Genomic DNA, 25,000 nt, shown 5'->3' on the forward strand with positions numbered 1-25,000 from the left:
TTAGCCGACTACGTCTATTTACTGAAACAATAACGAAAGGAATCTATAAGAAGGCCTATTGTGGAGAAAAACTAAGTATAGTAATTTTGATTAAGACCACCTTCAAATTTGCTAGATTTCAGAAGACGGTCGAATACATAACGAGATATCAGCTTTGGTGGTCAACGTGTTCCACAGGCTATTATTAAGTGGTAGTTGCAAAGCAAAGTTTTAAACAGAAATGTTTAGTACTCGCACTTTCATATCACATAATGCCTCCTTGTGTATACGTAAACACCGACACGCTGACTTACTTGCATTTTTTCTAGAAGTCGTTTTGTTTCCACTTGCTTGCAAACTGCCTCGTTCCAACAAATCTGAACGATTTCAAGAAAGCTGCAAATTCTTATTTTGACGAAATGCTGGGTCTTGGCGCAACAAATCTGCGTGAGCACTTCTCGATTGAGGAATTAACCACAGGTAGTTCATTGCGCACTGTGTGATAGAAAGCCTGGCTGGATAGATTAGGACAGATTCTCAGAAGAACATTTTACGTGGAAGAAGCAGTTTCAGTTCAGAATTTGTTTGATCCAATTCAAAAGAGTTTTCTTGCGTCCGCGGAGCCTCAACCGCGCGCAAAACTGTTGCTGAGACAGTTAAAGTGCCCCTGTGACCAAAAAATCAATTCATATTTTTCTTTGGATTTTAAAACTATGTTAACAAAACACAAGTGACCCACGTTTTAAGCCTTGATTTCAAAAAGACACCTCTTTATTTTAACTGTAATTTTCCTATTTAATGGTCCGCCATTACTAACATTATGTTCTTGAGAGAGCTGGATCGAGGAGAAAATGACGTCAAAGGCTCACTAGTTTAAGAATGCAATACGTGTGTACGCCGCAGAATTAATATGCAGCACGGGGGTTTTGGGCTTTCAGACTTTTAAACTCACGCTTTGCATATATAATAAGCTGCGTTCACACGCTGAAATTTTAAGCTAGTGAGCCTCTGACGTCACTTTTCCCTGGATCCAACCGTCTGAGGTCCAATCGGTCAGTTTTGAACGTGAGTAGTGGCGGACCGTGAAATCCAAAACTTACACTCAAAGTAAACGGCCTTTGGATAAAAATCAAAGCTCAAAATTTTGACAGTTAGGTGTTAAGCAAACACTTTCAAAATCTGAAGGAAAAAAGGAAGTGGTTTTTTTTATCTCAGGGGCACTTTAAGGTGGCTTACTACACTTTTCCGAAGAAAATTATCAAGATTTTGAATCTGTGAAATTAAAGCAACAGGATGTCTCTTCTGAAGTGTTAGTCATTTTGACACAAAACAACAAACAAATGAATGCAAATCAGGGGAAATGCTAAATAGAGTGACCGAGCTCGTGGAGGGGGACTGGAAACTAGACATTTCAAAGGCTTTTTTTTCAAACCTAGCCGTACGACCAGGGTTAAAATTTGAGAACAAGTGAACAATATGAACACGAAGCCGTCAACATTGTTTCAAAAAAAGATCTATCACAGAGGGTTTCAGTTATTATCAAAATAGACGAAAATCGACGTTTTTGCCATTTGCAAAAAAACTGTCTGACAGATTTAACTATCTATTTCTATGCATGATTTTTTTTCCTCGCTTAGAAAATCCTGAAATCTTAGGGTGGGGTCGTACATCTAGTTTTGAGAAACAGGCCTTTAAAATTTCTAGTTGCCAGTCCCCCTCCAGGCGCTCGGTCACTGTATTTAGCACTTTCCCCTGATTTGCATCTATTTGACATCAATTGCAGTGACTAACACTTCAGAAGAGACATCATGTTTCTTTAATTTCACAGATTTCAAATCTTAATCTTTTTCCTCGGAAAACTGTGGTAAGCAACCTTAAAGTTATCCGTCATCAGACTCATGCAACCGAAAGGGCAAACTTCTTCAGTATGCATAATGACACAAGACATATGCTCAAACGCATGTCAGAGACAAAGTCGAATGCGCATTTGTCTTCTTTGGTTTCGTCGCTTGCTTCTCGTCAATATCTGCGTTAATCCATCAACTCTGAAAATCCATACTTCTTAGGAAAGGAGGGGGTTGAAAACTTGACGAGAAGAAAAAGTTATAGGCGATGCAACCTTTAAACATGAGCGTAAAAAAAACATTTTCTCAAAGTGTCCGTCCTTTTATCTTTATAATCAGATGCTTTGAGTAAGATAAAGACGATGAACTCTTGAAATAATAAAAGGCAATTTTCCAAGCATTCGTCCATGGGCCTTAGAAATTCCTAATTTGGTAAGGAAATTCATAAACATACCGGTGAACAGTTTTGAGTCTATTTTCTTCAAATTCTTGGTAGCAGTTTCGTTTCAAAAATTCAGTTCACTTCAGAAGGTTAGTTACAAAAGATTTTATTCCAATCCATGGCCCACCGAAAGGTAATGAAACGGAAGGGACATAATCCAACTTCTAAGTGTTTTCACCCAGTCCTTGTTTTCGAAACCAACATAAATATTGAATTAAGTATTTTTTACAAATGAGGAAAGAATTGCGGATTGCCAAAACCTGAAACCAACCGTCTCAAAATAACTTGAATCAAAACGAAAAACATTGCTGTAGAGGAATTTCAAAAGTCTTGCAAATTCTTACACTCAGTAAAAACCTAAACCAAATTCAAATCAAACTTTGGAGCGTTTAACACAAACCTCGTCAGGGGATTCGCCGAGCAGAAAAGCAACACCTGCACACTTGTCACGGGTGACTTCTTGTCAATGATGTAACGATGGATTCTCGCGTTTCTATTGGCTAATTGGTCACACGCGCCCTTGTGATTGCCACCTGTCATGTTAGTGTTTACACCCTTACGTAGCCAACCTTACCATCGTTCCAAAAGGGCGATTAACGTACTCTCTCAGGAATTTGGTAATTTTTAATTCATAGACGCTTCGCAGATCGTTGTTTTAACTGGGGTGATCTTTTGTCTGAAATCTTCAGGGATTGAAGGTAAATTTTTCCTTTTACAAACTACAAATTCCCCGTTGCCTCGTTGTTATACTTTGCTCAAATTTGTGGACTGCTCTGATCTGGAATAATAGCAGATTTGTGCTGCAGCGTCTACGAACCTACATTATCACTTGTCAACTAATCATTGAGGTCAAATACATTAACTTAGACAGCCTTTTCTGGGGAAGTGTGACGAGCGTTGCGCATGGTTTGAATAATCCTCTTATTTTCTCGTTCTTCTTAGGCGTTAAAGCAAGCCCTGAGGACGTACCAATATTTTTAACGAAGGTGGGTGAATTAGAAGATGTTTAACCCAGCGAGACATATGTGGCTTGACGACTGGTGACTTAACTCATAAACAGAAAATATCACCCGTTGATAATGTCCTTGGTTAAGCGACCATGATACAATACAATGCGAGAGTCGTATTATTATTGTACTTGACGTTATATTATTCCAATTGCCGTTTCCTGGCGTATAATTTCCATTTCTCCCTTCGCAGTAATTGAGTGAAGGCACCAGCTCCTCCTGTATAATACGGGTCTTCAAACCAACAAACGTCACGCAGGAAGTTTCTATACCGAAACGAAAATGAATTTCGGCTGATTAACTTGATTTCATTTTCATTTTCGGGAGTCAGTTAGTCAATTGTCTCTGCTAGCAGGAATTAACTCCCATTTTGTGTCAAGTCCTGCAAGCAGACAGGTGACCGGGGAATATAAATCCGGCAGTAGGTTGGATATTTCAGTGGTCCAGGCACCACGTCGCCTGAATCCGACTTTTGCAAGTTTACTCAGTTTATTTTAGTTCGTTTAGTTGATTTATAGTTTGATATGTAAATTCAAAGCTGGATTATGAAGTCCTCCGATCAACATCCCTAAAAGCAATATTTCATAACTGGTTGAGCGCTAAGCCGTATTCCAACACTGTTTTCATGAAACGATAACGATCCTCCCACATAGAGCCCATACATTGCTGCTGGTGGAAGGTCAGCACTCTCCATTCCAAGAATTCAATCACAGCTTCGTCTTGCTAGGTTCGGTGACTTTCTTTGGTCATTGCATGATTTTCAGATGCAGACACTATGGCACTAAAACGAGACTAGTTTTTTTTCATGAAGTACTTATTCAGTTGCTCAATTCACAACGTCGTTTGTCAAAACTGTTTTATTTGAATCATAGACATTTGCGTGAAGGCTTTCAATGTTGATAGATCATTATGATCTTTATTGCCCGCAAGGCACTCATGATGCAATGTGAGATGCAACTTGAGTGAGTAATGGCGCTGATTCGTTTCCGGTGTATTAAAAACTTTACGATTTACATAAAATTCAAATATCGGAGTCCCAAGCAATCTAAGGGTGCGTTCGATTGACCGTATTCCGGAATAGGAATACATGGAATATAAGTTAGAAATCCTTCGTTTTTACGGACGTTCACATTAAGATTTTCAAATATCTGCTAAAATGCTATTTTAAACATATTTTTGTTATCCTTGCTGCTTCGAAACGCGCCAAACGTACCGTTTTAATCATCACTCCACGTATTCTTATTCCGGAATAGGGTCAATCGAACGCGCCCTTAATTTCTAAGTCCGACGTAGCGTCCGTCGTTCAACAACTAATTAAACCTTGTTATCGGAATAGCTACAATCTTGGACAAAAAGGGTTGAGAATATTAAAAACAGGGGCTCCTTTACACACTACGCCCTCAATATCGCACCCTAGCAGCAGTCATCCCCCACCCCCCCTGATCAATGTTGATAAGCCCAGGATCGACATGGTTTGTTTCATGTAGCAACATTGATCAAGGGGGTGGGGGGCAAAAAGAGACCTCGTTTTTCATACTTGTGATCCCAGTTAGTCCAAAAGCAGAATTTTCTCAACAATTTTGTCCAAGGTTGTAGTATAAACGAAAACAAAAGCTTGCTTTTGTTTTTCACCAAGGCATAAGTGGTCCGACCACGAAGAAAACGCACGTTTTGACGGTAAATAGGTGAATGTTAACTTGTTTTTCTCTTTTCAATCAAACAGCGGACCGCTGATCAAGATGAGGACACGAGTTACACTTTTGCTGTGCCTTACGATACTGGCCCTAACACAAGGTAACGATTTTTCAATTTCTCCATTTAGTCAGTCTTAAACAGCCTTAAGGTAATTCCCATGAAAGTGACGTACTATCCAGATTTTTTTTTTAAACTTGGCACAATTGATATTCATACACAGGACATTTAAAAAATGCAATAAAAAGATGAGGTCACCGAGCTCGTTTTTGCACTGTATGCCCGTTGTTACCGAATTTCGCTAGAAGCCTTCGCAACTAGATCAACCGGAAAAATTGTTGTCATGTAGCAAAAGCTACTGAATATTACTGAAAACTTGAACCTGCTTGTTTGTCCGGGCTATAATCTTTAAGTACAGTGATTTCAAATTGCTTAATCTTGCAAAGAAATGTAAGCAAATTGGACTGCTACAATCATCACCTTGCACTCGGTATCAGGCTCCAAATGCAGTTTCGCGTCATTTATAGGTAAATACTACAACTTCTGCTAACCAACTTTTTTTCTCCTTAATATGTGTTTTCCGTGTACCTATTACGAGTAAATAAAATCATTTAAAATGGGGGAGGGGGGGGGGGGGGGGGTCAACGCTCGTTTCTTCGCAACACGATGACAAATGGATGGCAAAGGGGCAATTTCGGCTTCAAAATGATCATTTTCCGCGAAAGGACTAGGGATAGTTCGAAAACAACACCTTAACCGAGAGGAAACATCATGATTGCACTTAAAAGCTCTTGAACAGCAAAAGCGGCCCTTGTTGCCTTTCTTCAGATGGCCGGCGTGAAACCCCGCCATCTCCGAAGTCGCTATGTTATGCGCAGTATGACATGCGCGGTGCAAAACAAGGGAATCCCCTTAACTGAAGTCAATCTTATGAAAAAGATGGTCTTCTGATGCCAAGAGAAACGCATTTGCTTTTCTAGCGCCAAGACGCAGGGTCACCTTTTCTTTGGTGGTTTACCCAAGCGTGGGACTGCAAATATGATAAGAGGGTATGGATGGGGTTAACTGATAACTGAGATTCGGCCAAAAATTTAACTGATAGCTGAGAATTGTTGAGGTGTTTCTTAACTGTTAGCTGAGAAATGGGCGAAAATTCAGCTTATAGCTGAGATTCCAGCATCCCCATCCCGACCCTCTGATAAAGCTCAGTGTTTGACGGTCACATTTCCATAACAAGTTTTGGACTTGAAAATATTTGACTTAAGTACTCACTGAGACGGACGTATTTAGTTAGTATAAACTTTGATTACCGATATGATAAGGCCAATATACTGCATCGGCGGCCGCCCTTTTAGAAGAGATCCGATTCTTTCAATTTACACTAATTCTTCATGTCTTCTACCTTTCAGCGGCACCAGACCCCAGTAGACGCCTGCCTGATCAACAAGGACCACAAGATGAACAGGAACAACAAAGAGATCAACAAGATCAACAACAAGGACAGGAAACTGCGCCAGCTCCCGATCAACTGCAACAGCCTGTGGCGAACTATATGGCAGGTCCAGAGGGTACAGACATGAATCAACAATTTATGGCCCCACCCATGGACCAACAGATGGCCTCACCAATGAACCAACAATATATGGCCCCACCAATGGCCCCACCAATGGCCCCACCAATGGACCAACAGATGGCCCCGCAAGTTAACCAACAATTTACGGCCCCATCAATGGATCAGCAGGTTGCTCCACCTTTGGATCAGCAAGCGAACCCACAGCTGGATCAGCAAATCGCTCCGCCAGCTGACCAACAGGCTCCGCCACAAACGGACCAACCAAGCGATCAGCAAATGGACTGTTGTTCGCCAGGACCAAACTGCTTTAATCCTTGTGCTCCCCCTGCGGCTCCTCTTACGTTTGCTCCACCACCACCACCACCACCACCCCCTCCTATGCCCGCTATTGGTATGGCCGGATGCTGTGACCCATCCATCATGCCAACTTGTCCAAACCCTTGTCCTCCACCTCAGCCACCTCATCCACCAAGAACAGCATACGCACCCTACCCTGGTAGGTCCAGATTGATTTTGTTGAAACTGTAGCGAATTTACGGTCCGAACGCGACTATGAAAACAGCGGCTAGATTGTGATATGGAAGCAATGGGCAGAATGAAACGAACAAACGTAGGGAGATGCATTAACCCTGAACTCGATAGATTTGATGACAATGCAGGCTTCGAGGAGCTGTGGGAAGCATCTTTGTTTCCGGCAGTCGTTACTCCACCAGATACCCCGCAGCTTTACAACCTGACCAGTGTAGGATGCAGCTCTATTGTGTTTAGGGACTCATTGCTTCCGTTTTTCATCTTTATATCATAAGCTCAATAGGGCCGTTTATACGAGAGAAAATAAGCCGAGGCTTACTCTGGCCGAGGCGTACATAATACGCGAAAGGAACTATTTATACGAGTATAAACTCGAAGGCCAGGATAAGCCGCGGCTTGAGAAAGCCGTGAACGTAGATTTTGTACTATTCATACGTGGTGTTCGCGTGTTATGTAAGCCGCGGCTTATTTTCTTTCGTATAAACGGCCCTATTAATTCACGCATTTTGATCATGTAATACGTATTCTCACGTATGGTGATGAGAGGACAGACGCATAGCTGACGTCACCATCAAAAATTTTTAATTATATATCTTACGTAAAACAAAGACATTTTGACGTCATTTGCAATCTATTACTGAACAAACGGCACGCTTGTTAAGCCCATTGTTTTCTGAACCATTTACGAGAGCCGTTGTAATAGCTGCTTCCTGAGCGGTTCTTTGGTCGTCATCTCTGCTTCGGTGTTGTTATAATTGCCGCTGTATTTAACCCCAGTTTCCCCCGAGAAAGCAAAATATGCACGTGACTCATTTCAGTAATCTCAGACAGTCATGAGATAATTAACCCTGAGGTTTTCTTAAATGTTTTGGGTTAAATTTGTTTTTCCCCGACTCCTGCATATTATTCCACTCATTTTTCAGTTCCTTCATAAAGTTGTTGAGATAGATTAACATCCAACATGTATCCTTAGTTTCTTCTAGTTTCGTCGTCAATTTGAAAGCGCCCCAGCTAAAAGACTTTTTCTCTTTCTCAGGTGAAATTACAATGAAAATGAAGCAGCCATGGAAGTCTCAACTCGCAGATCACTCTTCCCCAGCTTATAAAATCCTTTCGGGCAACCTTGCGACTGCGGTAAGTACAAACACCAAAGATTAGGGAGCTTACGCAACAGGACGGCAAAATGACGAAAAAATGTCGCGTAAGATTGGGAATGCACAGTCTCGCGCGACATTTTTTTCGTCATTCAGCCGTCCTGATGCTTAAGCTCCCTAATGATGCAACGTGATCGCATCTTCATCGGTTGCCTACAATTGAACACCACTGACCGATCTGAAATGACCCTACACTCTTTTAAACTCAATTACCCTTTATCCGCATTACACAGATAAGCTTTGTGTAAACGGATGCAACATTGTTGACCAACAACTCCCAATTGGGAGTTCAGTTTATGAAATGACGCCTGCGGCAACCAAAACGCCACTTCAAAGTACAACTTAGCAATGCCTTAAGTATTTTGTACGTATTTTACCTTGTTCAGGTTGTACAATATGAGCCAAAAACCCACAACTTAATTAGTGCGAACGGCTTTCGTTATTTCACGTTGTTGTTTTGCAGAGTATGGAAAATAAACGTTACAAAATGTGTTGAATGTGCAGCACGATAATTCGCCTCTCTTTAAGCCAATAATACTATTGTTTTCTGGTGTATTTTGTCGCTGTGTCTGACGTCCATTCTTAAACTCCCTAATAATGTCCGATCAAGAGAACGTTAGGCAAGAAAGCAACTCCCCATATTAGATCCTCTTACGATGAAAATTAGTTGAAATCTATTAGAATCACTCCGTGTCATGTACGCTCGATTACCAGCCGCTGTTTCGGGAAATGAGCCAGCGCTCAGTCCTGAAATTCTCGGGGAGGTACCTGAACTCGAGTGAGAGGCGGAATTCGAGCCTGCGTGTCATGCTGCGTGATTATTTCAATGACGAACGACACGACCCTATTGATCAGCAAGAGTGAAAATGGACCGCGCGGTCATGGGACCAAGAGATAAAAATAACCTTCGTAGCACGGGCTCAATCTAAAAATAAATTATAAATAATTATCGTATGACACTGGGATCCGCTGTCTTACCTCATTCTCTCTTGGTCTGATACAACTGTTTGCAAACACTGTCACATGTGTTGGGAGTCGTTGCTCGAAGTTTGTTGAAAAGGTATTTTGATTAAACAAACCCTGCAATTTTCCTTGTCCTTGGCGTAACACGGTTGGATCGGTTTGGGGAGCCATCCAAGGCATGAATGCATTTGTAAATCGTTGTTTATTCCATGCATCAAAAGAATCCATGCTGAAAGAATATTACTTATTATTGGACTTTTATCTCTTTCTATGCGTTTGTAAAGTTTCACGTTTGTTTGAATCTTTTAATAAGAACCACTATTATTATTGCTATTATTATTATTATTGCTATTATTATTATTATTATTATTATTATTATTATTATGATCATCATCATCATCATCATCATCATCATCCCGGGGATTCGCACGTGGAATTTACAATTAATTAATGCAAAATTAATTTTCTTGCAGGTTAAAATAGCTCTACGAAGAGAGGCTTATATCAGCAATATATACTTCAGGTAGTTCTAATCGAGGTTTACATGCGTTTGTTACAGTTCCTACGTACCAAATGAATAGAAGTACCAGGGCGTGACCCATTTGGGCAATCCTTGTGCTTTAAATTTACGTAATTCGAAGACTCTCGTCCCACTCTGTCTTGGAACCAAAATCAAGGAACAACATGGATCGCAATCCATTGTTTCAACAAATTGAAATACCACAGTTATAATTGATTATTGCTCCATTTGATTCTAAACAAAAAAGTTAGCAATTTTTTGGGATTCCCGTTTTCACGTTAAATTCTTCGAGAAAGATGTTTCCTTCTTTCTCAGAAATATCTTACACGAGACTGCTATGAATTCTCAGTCGCAAAGCACTCATACAAATCAATTTTATTACCTTAATTTCAAAGGGAAGGGTACGTACCTGGAAATCCTTCAACTATGCCAATCACAGTTGCTCACTTTATGGTCGATGGTGGTTCAGATGATGCCTCTCTTCTACAGCAATCAGTGACGCCAGATGAGTCGCTGGGAGATGGACTTAAAGTCTACAAAGACTCATTTAACGCCTACTAAAAACAGCGAACTGCTGACGGTAAGGTGTGATGACACATTTCACTTAAAATTGGTTGTGCGTTTTCTGCTTTGCGTCACTTTCCCAACCAATCAAAGTCTTACTTCGGGCTCTGATTGGTCCATTTCCTATGGCTTTGTGTCGAGACGAAAACATGACACAACACCGTGAAAACCACTCAAATGACCTCGATACCCCCCAGAGAAATTATTTTCTGTTACAACTGCAATGGATTCTTTAACAATCATTCCATGGATACACGTTGGCTGGGCGCAATCAAACACGGTGACACTGACAATCGAAATCCGGTGAGCGAATCAAAATATTCGAGGATGGAATTCAAGAAAAAATGTTAGTTTAACAGAATTGGACTGTTCGACGTTTAGTAACGATATGCGCAATTTTTAAACTCGACTGTACTCTTCCTTTATTTTGCAGGAAAAGACTTGCAGCGCAACAGATGACAGAAGCGAGAAACACCTCGCGATGCCATATTCGCGATGGACACTGCACCCTCTTGTACATAGAGTTCAAATCGACCGACACTGTTTTCTAGGGTTTTGAAAATCCGGTGCAATTGTAACAAATACACATTGCGCTGAAGAACGTGTATATTACGAGGACATTACGCGACATTATTAAGGATGAAAATTTTGTTTTGAGGAGTAAAACAACAGCTGTATTAATTACTACACATTCTTTATTAACGCAGCATGTATTTCGTTTCACAAGGATCGTAATGTTGTACAAAAAATGCTTCCTACAATTGCATTATTAATATCCTAGATTTGACAATTTCTAGGTAAGTTAGATTTCTGGTTCAAGTTTAGTGATTGCAAGATATAAATCATACAGTGTCAAATACAGTGCGCGATTCTTAATAACACGATAGCGTACTTTTGCGTACAGGGAATTAACTTCCTAAATTTCACGAGTTCAGATGTTTTGTAACATTTTGGGCACTAAACTACCGTTCAACAACAGTTAGGAGGCCTTTTAACTTTTGATGACTTTGTGAACCAAGCCTATGGTCGTCAAGAAGAATAAAATTAATACAAATTTGCTTTATCAACTTGCCTATCAAGCACAATAACCTCTTACGTGAAAGTAAGCGAAGTTAAAAAACACGAAGTGTATTATTTGCGAAAACTTGCTGTGAACGAATTCGTTTAATGAACAGCATGCAATGTTTCGGGGGTTTCTACTTGGCAACACTAGCCTTGTTGTTTTTTCCTTTCCCCTTGTTTGATTCAATACGAAACGTATCACTATGCACTTGCTTGCAGCGCTGTGAGAGAGCGGAGGATACAAAGAACAAAGACACCTTATCAAACTCTTCTAGAGCACTTCTTAGTTGATGATACGTTTGAAATTAATCGACCCCATTTTCTTTTGTCCATAGAGCACTTCAATGTAGTTAGCAATACATGAGAACAAAACACAAAAAAAGCGAACACAACACAACTAGAACCTTAAAACGAAGCTGAGGGACTGTGCTACTCCAAAGCATGCTTAATACACGCTTCAGCACTCTGGGCTTAGAGCGAGCTAGCTAGGAATGACAGTAATCTCAGTTTAGCATTAACCCCTCTGCTTCGTACAGCTGCAGTTGATATACCAGCTAACACACAGTGCATTAGCTTCCACACTAGTGACCTTAATAATTTAAAACTCTGGATGGGATCTTGCATTTTCGAAGACCCCGAAGCACACAGTTGGAGCGGAAAGTTCCCGAAAGACTAGGATAACATGAGATAACATCCACCGAAAACACTTCTCCCTTTGCGGCGAAACTGCACGAAGTAAACTGGTTTCTTAATCAGATTAAGTTTGAAGATGAAAACAAACGAACCCGCAGATATCCACCAGACTAACGAGGCAAGCTGCTAAATTCCCAAAATTTAAGAGTATTTTTACGGCAGTACTCAATACAATCACCGTAACGCTAACCTGTGGAATCGGTTTCTGGACGCAAATACATACCCCTGATCTGTAGCTAAACACTAAAACGTTGTACTCTCTGAACTGAATAACCACCTTCGTAAATCTAATTTTTGTATCCGATTCCCATGATTTTCCTTTCGTGTATTCAGTTCCATTAGGGTTGGGAATATACATTGTGCAAAAAGGAAGGATGCGTGGCATAAGGTTTTGTTGAATGTCATCTAACGTAATCCGAAATACTTCCCCTGGGTACCGGAGTCTTAATGGCCATTTCCAAACAACTTGGCAAATGAGGACTCCGGATTGGATTTGTTCCCATTTACCTGCACTCAAAACGATTTTCCGAGTCACTTTTTGCTGGCTTAACACATTAATTCCTAGACCCCTGCTAGTTGCCTTCATAATTGATTTAACTCCTTTTTACACAGTCAGCCCTGCTCACGTTTGGAAAGAAAATTGGAAAATAGAAACAAAATGTTGGAAATGTTGAGCTTCAATGTTGCACTCGGAATACTCACGTCTCCAAAAAACACTCTGATGCCTTGAAGGACACAAGTGTTCCCAGAAACTTTCAATCCTTTAAACCCTTGCTTTTGGTCTTACTCTAGCCTCCATTCAATGCTTTAAGCCCTGGTAACCATCTCTGTACTGAATTAGTGAAAACGGCTGATTTGACCTTTCCGGTAGCACTCTCTGTGGGAGGACAGTGCCAATATCGACTGACCGATCAGTCCACACCCGTCCCTGTCACGCCACCATATCTATTCCTCCATCTGGTTTGAGTATCCCTGTTCCGTTGCTTGAAGCCTTTAAAGAGTTGTTAACTTCTCGTCGAAATATTGATAGGTTCTGCGTAAACCTGAGTGGAATCAAAGATACTGTATGAGTATCACAAGGGGCCCACACAATCGGATGTGTAGCCGATTGTTATTTTATAGTAAATGTACTGGATTTACCGTTTGCTTCACCTATAGCGATATATCGTTAACTATGTATGTAAATCAATGATAAATAAACGTTCAATATATAAGAAGAACAGTCAACGGCGAACTCAAATTCCTTCAAGATCGCTCAAAAAACCGCTTTTGAGGTAAAAGGACGACTATAAACCACAGGTAAGGTAATTTAACGTTTATTTATCATTGATTTACATACATAGTTAACGATATATCGCTATAGGTGAAGCAAACGGTAAATCCAGTACATTTACTATAAAATAACAATCGGCTACACATCCGATTGTGTGGGCACCCTGTGGCTGCGTTTGTTTTCACAGTTCAATTTAGGGCCAAAAAACAAACAAATTGCCGTTACTTTCAGTACAGCTAGAAAAAAACCATACTGGCAAGACATTTATTCTTGGGGCCTCGACTTTTGGATCAAGCAACAAAAGCGAATATCGAAATTTAACGAGCTTCAGTGAAGAATAGACTAGTTTAGCACATGTCGTCATTATTTCCATTTGTGACGGCCATAGTTCTGTTTCTAATTAAGAAAAAACTACAAAAATTCCACACCCGCAAAGTACCACAGTTCTGTTAAAATTCTGTTTCCTGGCAATCGGTGATGGAAAATATACATCAACGATAACTTGAAAATTTATAGAAAATTGACAATAACAACGCAAATAGTTTCAAATTCCGACCGTAAAAACGATCCTCTCCTTCCCTGGCTCTCTGTTTTCTTGGTCCCAATCTCTCTCTAGTGGTTCGTTTCATGTGAAGACCGAAGTGTGATGTCACGCGGAACATCTTATTTTGAAAAGTGACAATTTATTGTCTTTAAAGTGCTACTATGACCAAAAAATCAATTCTTCTTTTTTCTTTGGATTTCAAAACTAAATACTAAGTGACCGAAGTTTTAAGCCGTGATTTCACGACACCTGTTTCTTTCCACTGGAATTTCTCTATTTAATGGTCCGCCATAACGAACTTTAAAATCTTGAAAAAGCTGGATCGAGGACAAAATGACGTCAAAGACTCACTAGTTCAAGATCCGTGTGTACGCGGCTGAATTAATATGCAGCACGAGAGTTTAAACGCTGAAATGTAGTGAAATGTAGTGAGTAAATGACGTCACTTTCCCTAGATCCAACCCTCTGAGATCCAATCGGTCAGTTTTGAACGTGAGTAATGGCGGACCCTGAAATCCAAAACTTACACTCAAAGTAAGCAGTCTTTGGGAACATACTTGATTGACCTCTCCCCAAAGGGGCTTTTCAGGGTAAATATCAAAGCTCAAAATTTTGACAGACAGGTGTTCAGCAAACACACTTTTAAAATATGACGAAAATCCAAGTTTCTGTGAGACAATGTAGAGCATTGGGATATTTAGTCGACTACGACTTTTAAGACTTTAAATTTTGATAACTCAATGGAAAATTCAGAACTACCCCTAAAAATAATGAAGAGCGAAGGGTAGATTCGAACCTGCGACACGTGCAGATCGCGCTTCCGTTTCGAGCACATTCGTAAGACAATTCGGCCGACCAAACGAAACCCGAAATTTAACAGCCCATTGATCGAGTGATTCAGTGAGCACCTGAAAACCCCCCTCCCTATACCTCATTGTCGTCAATGAGGTAAAAAGGAAGTGATTTTTTTTTATCATAGCAGCACTTTAAGAGGAAAAAAATTAATGCAATGTTTCATTGTTTCAACATCAGCCTTTTGGAGATAACGACGAGGATCTGCTTTCCAAAAATTCGCCCGAAGAAAGGATTCGATGTTTTCGGAGAAAGCACGTAAGGGAGCGGCGAGATAACGATGTCGCACGATATAAATGACAACTACGATCCTTTACACAATTTCAACCTGTCTCAAAACAAAACCATTACCTGTCTCTGTTTTTGGTTATTAGAGATGGTTCCACACCTTCCATGAGATTCCTGAAGCATTGTGCCATGTCTTCCTGTTTTTCGACTGGCTGCATTGCTATAACATTACGCTGCAGCTCTTGAAAATACTGAAACATTAAAAAAAAAAACAACAGCGATAATGCGGGCGAATGAGGACCGCAAGTTTTTATTTCAGCAAAGACTCGAATGCGGAATGACTCACCTTCTCATTCAAGAGTATTAAACCCAGAAGAGGTCTTGACATCGACCACTAGAGGAAGAGACAAAATCTTTTCATTGGCTTACTTCACATTACAATTCTCTTTACCCTAAATAATTTGCTACGAGACCCAGATGCATTTGCAAGTCAGCAATGCCTTAAAATAGCGGAGCTCACACGCGCCAGCGGCGCACCATGGGTAAGATCTTTTGGGAAATCTCTCCATTCGCTATTTCACAAATCCCATAATACAGTTCATTTTGGGGATTTATTTGCAAAACAATGGATATCCAGTTCACTGAGGCATAACACAGTCCCAAGAGTAAACGACTTGTATTGTTTTTATGCAAAGAACCCCTCAAAACGTATTGCATTATGGGAATGGGAAAGTAGCGAATGCGAGAAATCTTGGTTTTGACGTCAACGTACGCCCGTCCGCCTGCGCGTACAGACTAGGGAGCTTAAGCAACGACAACGGCGACGGCAACGAGAACGTCATCTCAAAATATAAATTCGCGTTATTGTAATCGCTTCGTTAATATTTCAACTTTTTTAATATGACGGGGGTGTGGTAGTTCCTCAAAAATGACGCTGGTAGGAACGGCGCTCAATTTAGGGCAGAAAATGAAAATTTATCCTCAAGTAATGACGTTTTCCATAAAACCTAAGATTTGGCTATTTCACGTTGTAGTTTTGCCGACGACGGCAATGAAATGGACAAAAGTGAAAAACACACGTGCAGGGCGTGCAAAGCTATTGTTTTTGCCTACTAAATATGCAAATTTGTGACGTTCTCGTTGCCGTCGCCGTTGTCGTTGCTTATACTCCTTACTGTCGGAGTGGAGGCGGGGAGGCAGGGCAGCCTCTGGAGAAGGGAGTGTTCGGCCAATTTTGCCTTGCCGAGTGGATCAGAGAGAGTATCGTGATAGGGAAGGGGGGAGGGGGGAAAGAGCGTTGAATTAATAACCGTGTGATGTTCGGAAAAGATGAAAAGGAATGGTGCGAGTATAAGTCATGTTCGGAAGAGAACAAAAGGAATGGTGCGAGTACACTGGAGTATAATGGAGAACTGAGAAGTGTTTACACATCGCCTTTTACCGACGTTTTTATGGCAAAACGTGAGGTCGGGGGAACCGAGAGTGATGGACTTGCTTTAATACAGTACCATGCTTAGTGCTATCATGGCCGGTAGTTCAAGGTTTGCAAATATGGTCTAACGCCTTTCAATCGGGTTGTGCATCGTTATCACATCATTCTTCATCGACAAATTTTACGACAAGTTTTAAATTCTCAAACATTTGTAAGCTTAAGCTACTTTTGCTCTTAAATTTGTACTTTCCCTTCGTAAATTAGTTGTAGTTTAATCGTGAAAGTTTCTTAAATTAATAATCTTGTTCTTCGTGAAACCTACGGCAGATTTTCCGGACGAGCCGAAGAATAATGAGCCTAACTTTGCGTACGCAAACTCTTTGCTGAGAGTCGATCCGCCATTGATGTGAAGTTCTGGGGTTTGATCCACAGCCAAAGTGATAATAGTGAGGAAGCTTTTACGGTCAATGAGACGTTGGTGAACTGACCCGAGATGTGTGCGAACTGGCCCGGGTTGCTCGAAGTATGGTTAGCGCCAACCAGTGTTAAATTTCATGGAAACCTACAGGTTTTGATGCCTTTTAACCAACGGTTAGCGCTAACCAGGCTTCAAGCAACCGGCCCCTGAGCGTTGGCCAAACGAGTCGTTGGTGAGAAGAAGAAGAAGGCACGTTGCATATGTTTCCAACAGAATGAATTGAGCTTAGTTCTTCGAATTTCGAGACTTCCCCCGATGAAACTAGTAAGACTGGATAATAAGACTGAGGCTGTTAGGAAGATTGTTCGATCGTACATAAGAAATTATGTCTCTCAATATTCATTTCTTAACTATTAAAATCTGTGTGCATTTTATCGAAGTTTCTCTCTCTTTGATCGTCAAACAAAGTACCATGCAGGTGGCCTGTGCCGTATTAAATCGCAAACAGCTTTCGGTCAATGATGTCATGGCTATAAAACCAAGATTACTCGCATCGATGGGTTACCGTATTTTCTTAACAATGGTGCTCCGCGCGGAGCTCCGCTAATAAGAAATTACCATTTGTGTCTTTGTTATGTTATTCAAATTATGGTAAGCTCAGCATAAATAACAAAGCACAGACGTTATCTGCTTGTATTGAGAAGATAATTTGAGGTCCTGTGATTTAGAATCAAACATTATTATGGAGATTAACTCAACACGAAATGAGGCCATTGTTTAGATGTTTGTGGCAGAGGCGACTGTTTTTTTTAGGGGGTTAATGAAAACAAGTGAATTATTTCAAAATGAAGGCAAAGAAATTCAACACAAGTGGCTCGAAATTTGTAACAATAAATGAAAATGGAGAATGGTCCGAATTCATTAGATTGCCAACCAGTCGGAGAAAGTACAAACAATCTGCTTGTTGTGAATAAAGAACAGACAGCAAATGCCAGTACTCAAAAGAATAATAATACAAATAACAATGATGTAAATGATTGGTGTGAAATAGAGGAAGGACCATCGGTGAAATGGACTCCTTTAATATTACAAGAACCTGATATGACTGAACATGGTAATAATATTTTAAGTGTTGCACTACAACTGTAGGAGAACTGGTCTATTTCTGTTCCTGATAATATTTTGAAGAGTGATGCAATGCCTATTGAGGAAATAGTCAACTTTTTTTGTAGAGTTTAATTCCAGCAAAAAGGATCTCCTCACATTCATGTATTAATCTGGGTTATGGATGCACCCCAGTATGAAAAAAGCTCCAGTAATAACATTGCTATCACATGTATATCACATGCCAAAATTGATGAATCTATTGGAGTAGAAGACTGCGAGTCTACTGTTATTGCGCGAAGGATACTACAATGAATCTACGGTATAACAAAACTGGAGGAAAAACTCAAAACTTTTTTAATTTGTACACATTAAATTTACTTAGATACAATATTAAATTCACTTCGATACACTATCCACATCTATCATCACCATTATTGAAAACAGCATCATCAGCTTTGCAGGGCTATTAAATTGACACCTATCCACGAGTTAGCCATTGGTTCCCTATGTTTCTCACGGAAAATTGTATTAGTGAAGAGCAACGGGATAAAGATTAAAGAGCAGAAAAAGCACGAGAGAAGAGGCGACGAAATTTGAGAAATTTAAGCGAAGAAAGCCTCGAGAGAAGCCGAGGAAGGAGAAAAAGAGAAATTTTCAATGAAGAACACCGTAAAGCTGAGAGAAATAAAGCGAAAGACAAAACACTAATTTACAACGGTTTTTCTTCTTAATGCATGCCTGGCTGCCTCACATATTTTGTAAAACTCGCTAAAACAGGGAGACAATGGCTAACTCGTAGATAGGTGTCAATTTGATAGCCCTGCAAAGCTGATGATGCTGTTTTCAATAATGGAGATGATAGATGTGGGTAGTGTATCGAAGTAAATTTAACATTGTACCTAAGTAAATTCAATGTGTATAAATTAAAGTGCAGTTAGAGTTTTTTCTCCAGTCTCGTTTTCCTCACAAAGTTCATGTTTTTATTATACTATAGATTCATAGAGGAAATTAAATGGCCGCTTGGAGATACGAAATTTCTCTTCGAGTGTTGAAAAATTTTTCACGAGTGAGCGCAGCAAACGAGTGAAATATTTTTCAACACTCGAAGAGAAATTTCGTATCTCCAAGCGGAAGAAGATATCATGTTTTCACGCGAAAGCTCACTTGGTATTTCATTGGTGTTTATGTAATAAATTGTAGTATCCTTCGTGCCATAACAGTAACCTCGCAGTCTTCTATTTCAATGGATTTATCAATTTTGGCATGTAATAAAGATGTGATATTGATGTTATAATTGGAGCTTTCTTCATACTGGGGTGCATCCATAACCCAGAATAATGCATGAATGCGAGGAGATCCTCTTTGGTAGAATTCAACTCTATAGAAAAAGTTGACTATTTCTTCAATAGGTATTGCATCAATCTACAAAATATTATCATGAACAAACAGAAATAGACCAGTTCTCCTGTAGTACACTTAAAATATTATTACCATGTTCACTCACTTCAGTCATCAGGCTCTTGTAATAAGGAGTCCACTTCACTGATGGTACTTCCTCTATTTCACACCAATCATCCACATCATTATTATTTCTATTATTATTGTTTTGCGCACTGGCATTTGCTGTCTGTTCTTTACTCACAACAAGCAGATTGTTTGCACTTTCTCTGACAGGTTGGCAGTCTGATGAATTCAGACCATTCTCCATTTTCATTTATTGTTCAAAATTTCGAGCCAATTTTGTTGAATTTCTATGCCTTTATTTTGGAATAATTTACTTGTTTCGATTAGACAAACGCTAAAAAAAAAGAGTCGCCTCTGCCACGAACATCAAAATAATGGCCTCACTCCGTGTTGAGCTAATAGGTCATTTCGGAGTTCATGTCTTCATCCTCTTCGAAGCGAGCCTAAGTGCGAAGATTTTGTGAAGGTAATTAGTCCTACTTTACATATGAGTGAAAACTAATTTACATAAGAAAAACTTCGCAGTTAGACTCGCTTTAAAGAGGAGGCAGACATGAACTCGGACATGGCCTATCTTCCTAATAATAATGTTGTCCGAGGACTCATCAAATTATCTTCTCAACAGAAGCCGATAACCTCTGTGCCTTGTTATTTATGCTGAGCCTACCATAATTTGAATAACATAAACTCACAATTGGTGATTTCTTATGGCTTAGAACTCCTGATTCGAAGAAACCTACACCGGTATCACACAAATGAATGTTTGACTCAAGTTCGAAAGCTGTTTGTTACTTAATACGGCACAGGTTACCTGTATGGTACATTTTTTTGAGCATCAAAGAGGTATATAAACTTCGATGAAATCCATACGGATCTTTAACTGTCAAGACCTGATTATTGAGAGACATAATTTGTTATGTACGATCTAAAAACCTTTTTAACAGCCTTAATCTTTTTATACAGTCTTACTAATTTCCTCGACGGAACTCTCGAAATTTCGAAGAACTAAGCTTACTTCATTACGTTGGAAACATACATATATGCAACGTGCCTCCTTCTTCTCACCAACGACTCATTTCGGCAACGGTTAGTTCGCAGACGAACGTCACAAAAAGATAAGAATGACAGAATTCCATTCACCCTCACTTTCCATCCTCATAATCACGCAGTCAAAATTATCATTCTTAATAACTTTCAACTACTCCCGAGACTGGTAGAATCTTTTCGCAACCTCCACTTATTTCATTCAAACGCGACAAAAACGTAGGCAACTTTTTAGTTAGAAGCGCGCTCAAAACTAACGAGCAACCCGGCACTTTCAAATGTGCGCGCTCACGATGCAAAACTTGTCCTTTCACTCTTAACACTAGCAAAATATCGGGATCTAAGCGATCTGTTAAGATCACCGATCGTTTAACATGTACCTCCGAAAATGTCATTCATTGCATAACGTGTACGTTATGCAATAAATTATACATTGGCGAGAAAGGTAGACGACAAGGCGACCGATTCCGCGAACACCTTCGCGATGTCGAGAAGACTGACAAGGATGCATCTAAGCCAGTCGCTCGTTAGTTTAATCTCCCTATCTCTGCTATGTGCAGTTTAATCTCTGCTATCTGCGGCCTTTCCCTACATCTAGGTACGACGGAAAGCCGCAAGAATCTGGAACAAAAACTCATCTTCCAAATCGGCGCCCTTAATCCTCACGGTATTAACGAACGCTTTTCATTTAACTAATTTATTCCTATCTTTCACGATGCCATGTTATCACCAATAGCGTAGCTCCTACTCTACTATATAAACTACACATAACCCACAATTATTCGATTCGCTGTGACGAAGGGCTAACGCTCGAAACGTCAGCTTTTAGAATCTCTGTACGGTGGCCGATTTACATTATCAACTCCGTTGATAAAACCAAATTCTTGAATTCTCGGGTCACTTCACCAACGTCTCATTCACCGTAAAAGCTTCCTCAGTATTATCACTTTTTTGGCTGTGGATCAAACCCCAGAACTACACGTCAATGGCGGATGGACTCTCCGCAAAAAGTTGCGCAAAGTTAGCCTCATTATTCTTCGGCTCGTTCGGACAAGTTGCCGTCGGTTTTGCGAAGAACAGAATTATTAATTTAAGACATTTTCACGAATAAACTAAAACTAATTGACGAAGGGAATATGCAATTTAAGAGCAAAGGTAGCTTAATCTTTCAAAAGTTTTTTGAGAATTTGAAAGCACTCACTGTATTATTTGTCGATGAAAAGTGAAGTGATAACGATGCACAACCCAAATGAAATGCGTTAGACCATATTTGCAAACTTTGAAGTACCGGCCTTGATAGCATGGTACTGTATTAAAGCAAGTCCGTCAATCATGGTTCCCCCAACCTCACTTTTTACCATAAAAACGTCAGTAAAAAGCCGATGAGAAAACACTTCTCTGCACTCCATCACACTCCAGTATACTCGCACCATTCCTTTTCATCTTTTCCGAACATCACATGATTATTCATTTTGCTAACAGGAACGGTTTAACGCTCTCCTCCCCCCCCCCCCCCCCCCCCCCCATCACGACACTCGTGCCTGCGCATACGCGCATCCACTCGTAAAAGCGAAGAAGGCCTGAAACATTTGCAATTCCGTGTTGACAGAGATTCTGGCATATTTCATCAATCACATTATAGGCTTTTTGTGTGAAATGGATGTCCAGTCGTGAGCTGCTTTGTTTGACTGAAATTGCAGTCGAGTAAGTGAATTACTAGGGCTTTAGCTTGACTTTTGAATAGTAATTTTTGCCGTTGTTCTACACTGAAGAGAGAGGGTGTAACGATTATCAGTCAAACGGAAAATGTGAAAGAGATTACTGTGCACGTAATCTCAGTTTTAGTTGTTGATTAAAATTGTTGATTATTGTTTGCAAGGCTTGTTTGTTTACTGCTGTCAGCTCAGGTGTCTGATTACTGTAAACTGTATACCCTAATGACGATTAATTTTGCACTTTATGCAGAAGCATAATTATTTCAACGAATGAAATGAATCATACAGTATATTGAACTGCGGATATGAAATCAAGTGAAGCTATGATTCTCGCAGTTATGAACGCAATTGCCAGGGTTCTCTCCGCGATTGCTGGAATAATGCGTTCATAACTGCGAGGATTTTAGCTTCACTTGATAATTATTTCCAGATACACTATATTGCTTGCTGGGGTTAGAAACGGGAGCTCTGCCTTTCGGCTTGGCTAAATCTATAAATATTATCCCACCTGATTTTTACAATCCTCAAACATCACAATGTTTAGAACTGTTGACAGCATCTATGAGAGGTAAAACAATTTGTTGAAGTTTACTTTTAAAGTAAATTTAAGACTTAAAGAGATTTTTAACAGTTTACCCATAGACATGCAGCCAGACCTTAAATCACGTTGTAATCTCACAGGGGCCATTACAAAAGACAAAAAACAGTTGACGAAAAACTACAAGTGAGACCATAAGACGGCAAAAGGTGGACACACAAACTTCTAAAATAAAAGTTAACTTTATCGGTTTATCCCTAAAATTCAGCTGTCCGCTAAATTATTATTGGTAAGTCAGCTTAGACGGCCTGTGGTACAGCTTGAGAGTACGAGATGGTAATATTTGCATCCAGTCTGTTTAACCGCGTGTACGTGCAAGGTCACGTGCACATACCTGTTGAATCATTTCAGGGTGTGATTCCAGAATTCTTAAACATGGAGGCTGTTGATCCATTCCGGTGAGATTCTTCTTTCTTCTCTTGGAAAGGGTTTTAAACAAATGTGTAACTATGAAGTCTAGAGTGCCGCAACATCCTGTACAGACCATTATATCTACGAGAACACAATTGGTAATCAGACAATCACATTTTTTCGCAATAAAAGCTCTTGATAAATAGGCCATACATTTTGAAGAGATGACATTTTTCGATAGTGACTGGGGGATACTCCTTTGCAGGAGTCGAACCTATAGGCCACATTTTACAGTTGTGTGCTCGATAGCCTGTGTTGCGAATGACAGCAAGGCTGCAGGAAACTAACCTTATAACTTCCCTTATGTAAAATATTCTTTTTCAATGCACGTGAGTTTGAATTTTTAAAACCAAACGCCCCGAAATTTTCACGCAGTTTCCAGGCTCGTTTTCAAGCGAACGTCAGGAAACCGAAGAACCCATTGGGGATCCTTGTAAGCAACTTAGGAATCACTGTCGATTGTTCTTACCTAAAGCAGTGAGGCCCTCCAATATGGAGGATAATATGTACATAAATACCTAAAGGAAAAAATTGAAAGAGTTAGTGAGTTAAAGCTATCTCCCGGGACCGCCAGCAATGTGCCTCTCAAGTACATTTTATTTTAGGAGCAACTTAACAGGGCCTTTCGCTGTTTTGCGGGGATTTCAGCTTTACGGCTTGTCACAATAAACAAAGGAAACGACACATACGTCCTTCCAGAACATCGGGGCCAAGGGTTTAAGGTCTTTACCAGAGAAGGCTTGAAGGTCTAACAATTTTCAGTCGTAATCGCAGTCGTAATCTCAGTTATTTTACGACCCTGAAAGGCCATTTACACTAGAGAAAAAACTGGGTCCGGACCGATTAAAAAGTGGTTCGGACCATTTTTACCGTTTACATAGCCAACAACAGGACTTTTTACAGTCATGTGCTTAGCTACCTGACCTTTAAATGAAAGTGAGGCTGGTGTTGACCTTGTCATGATACAGCCCTCCCTGCTTTTCTTATTATGCTACTTAGTGGAAATTTACAAAAGAAAAGCAATGAGGTTTCTATAAAACAAGGTCATCTCTAGCCTCACTTTCACTCATAGGCCAGGTAACTAAGCACATAACTGTAAAATGGACTATTAGCCATTAGTAAATTTTCAGCTCCGACTATTGCATTTCTAGCTTTTTGATTGGCTAAAAAACTCCGACTATGAGCCAATAGTCGAAGTTTTACGTCATATGGAAAATAGTGCGCCAAGATGATCTTTCCGGACGCTTTGTAAAATTGTGGAAATAAACATCGGCGGCAAAACCCGGTTTGAGAATTTACTAAAACAATTATTCCATTCGCCCTTGTTGGATATGATGTGATTATAACCAACTCGCGCTACGCGCTCGTTGGTTATTTTATCACTTCATATCCAACTCGGGCTCATGGAATAATTGTTATATATCAAAAATACCATAATACTCTTTGCTTGTCGCTCCAAAATTTTGCATAAGCATTGTTTTCAGTTTCTCTTGGGACCATTGTAAGTCCCAAGAGAAAATAAAAACAATGCTTAAGCAAAATTTTGGAGGAACAAACGGAGTATTATGGTATTTTGAAAGTGCCTTATTTGGTTCGGCTCATCATAAAAGTGGCGTTAGGATCTGTTTACACTGCCGAAATCGAAAAAGCTTGATGAAGATTCAATGTTGTGTAATAGCTTAGCAACGCTTGGTCTGTCTTCTGTTGAGTATCATGGTAGGGACGGTAAAAAAAGGGGCCACAGTAATTGGCGCAAGCTGTTGTGGTGCTCTGCCAGCTTGACTGGCAAAGTCTGTAAATCAAAATTAAATCAAATAATTTGCCATATAAGGTCAAACTAAGGTATATGAGCTGCTAACCGAGATTGAGTAAACCAATCATAGCACGAGA

At 40.0% G+C, this 25,000-nt stretch overlaps 2 protein-coding genes across 3 annotated transcripts in view; one reads left to right on the forward strand and one right to left on the reverse strand.

Moving 5' to 3' along the window:
• The first annotated feature begins 2,852 nt into the window (after positions 1-2,852).
• LOC138007298 (uncharacterized) lies at positions 2,853-11,332 on the forward strand. 2 transcript variants are annotated; one of them, XM_068854116.1, is made up of 8 exons: positions 2,853-2,963; positions 3,208-3,251; positions 4,996-5,066; positions 6,374-7,033; positions 8,105-8,202; positions 9,659-9,708; positions 10,101-10,285; positions 10,703-11,332. In XM_068854116.1, exons 3-7 carry the CDS (start codon positions 5,012-5,014, stop codon positions 10,264-10,266), a joined length of 1,029 nt encoding a protein of 342 aa, XP_068710217.1. In that variant the 5' UTR covers positions 2,853-2,963; positions 3,208-3,251; positions 4,996-5,011; the 3' UTR covers positions 10,267-10,285; positions 10,703-11,332. The 2 variants fall into 2 exon arrangements, with proteins under 2 accessions (XP_068710217.1, XP_068710218.1); XM_068854117.1 differs by having other exon boundaries at positions 10,101-10,290; positions 10,703-10,841.
• Positions 11,312-25,000, reverse strand: part of LOC138007299 (exportin-7-like) — a 46,438-nt gene continuing 32,749 nt past the window's right edge. Inside the window, exons 30-35 of the mRNA XM_068854118.1 lie at positions 23,580-23,628; positions 23,034-23,191; positions 22,610-22,660; positions 15,268-15,315; positions 15,045-15,172; positions 11,312-13,067 (exon numbers count right to left, since the gene is read on the reverse strand). Of these exons, the coding sequence (XP_068710219.1) occupies positions 12,956-13,067; positions 15,045-15,172; positions 15,268-15,315; positions 22,610-22,660; positions 23,034-23,191; positions 23,580-23,628 (546 nt within the window). The 3' untranslated portion in view covers positions 11,312-12,955. The remainder of the gene's footprint in view (positions 13,068-15,044; positions 15,173-15,267; positions 15,316-22,609; positions 22,661-23,033; positions 23,192-23,579; positions 23,629-25,000) is intronic.

Source organism: Montipora foliosa, chromosome 6 (assembly GCF_036669935.1).
Source record: "Montipora foliosa isolate CH-2021 chromosome 6, ASM3666993v2, whole genome shotgun sequence".
Taxonomy (NCBI): domain Eukaryota; kingdom Metazoa; phylum Cnidaria; class Anthozoa; order Scleractinia; family Acroporidae; genus Montipora; species Montipora foliosa.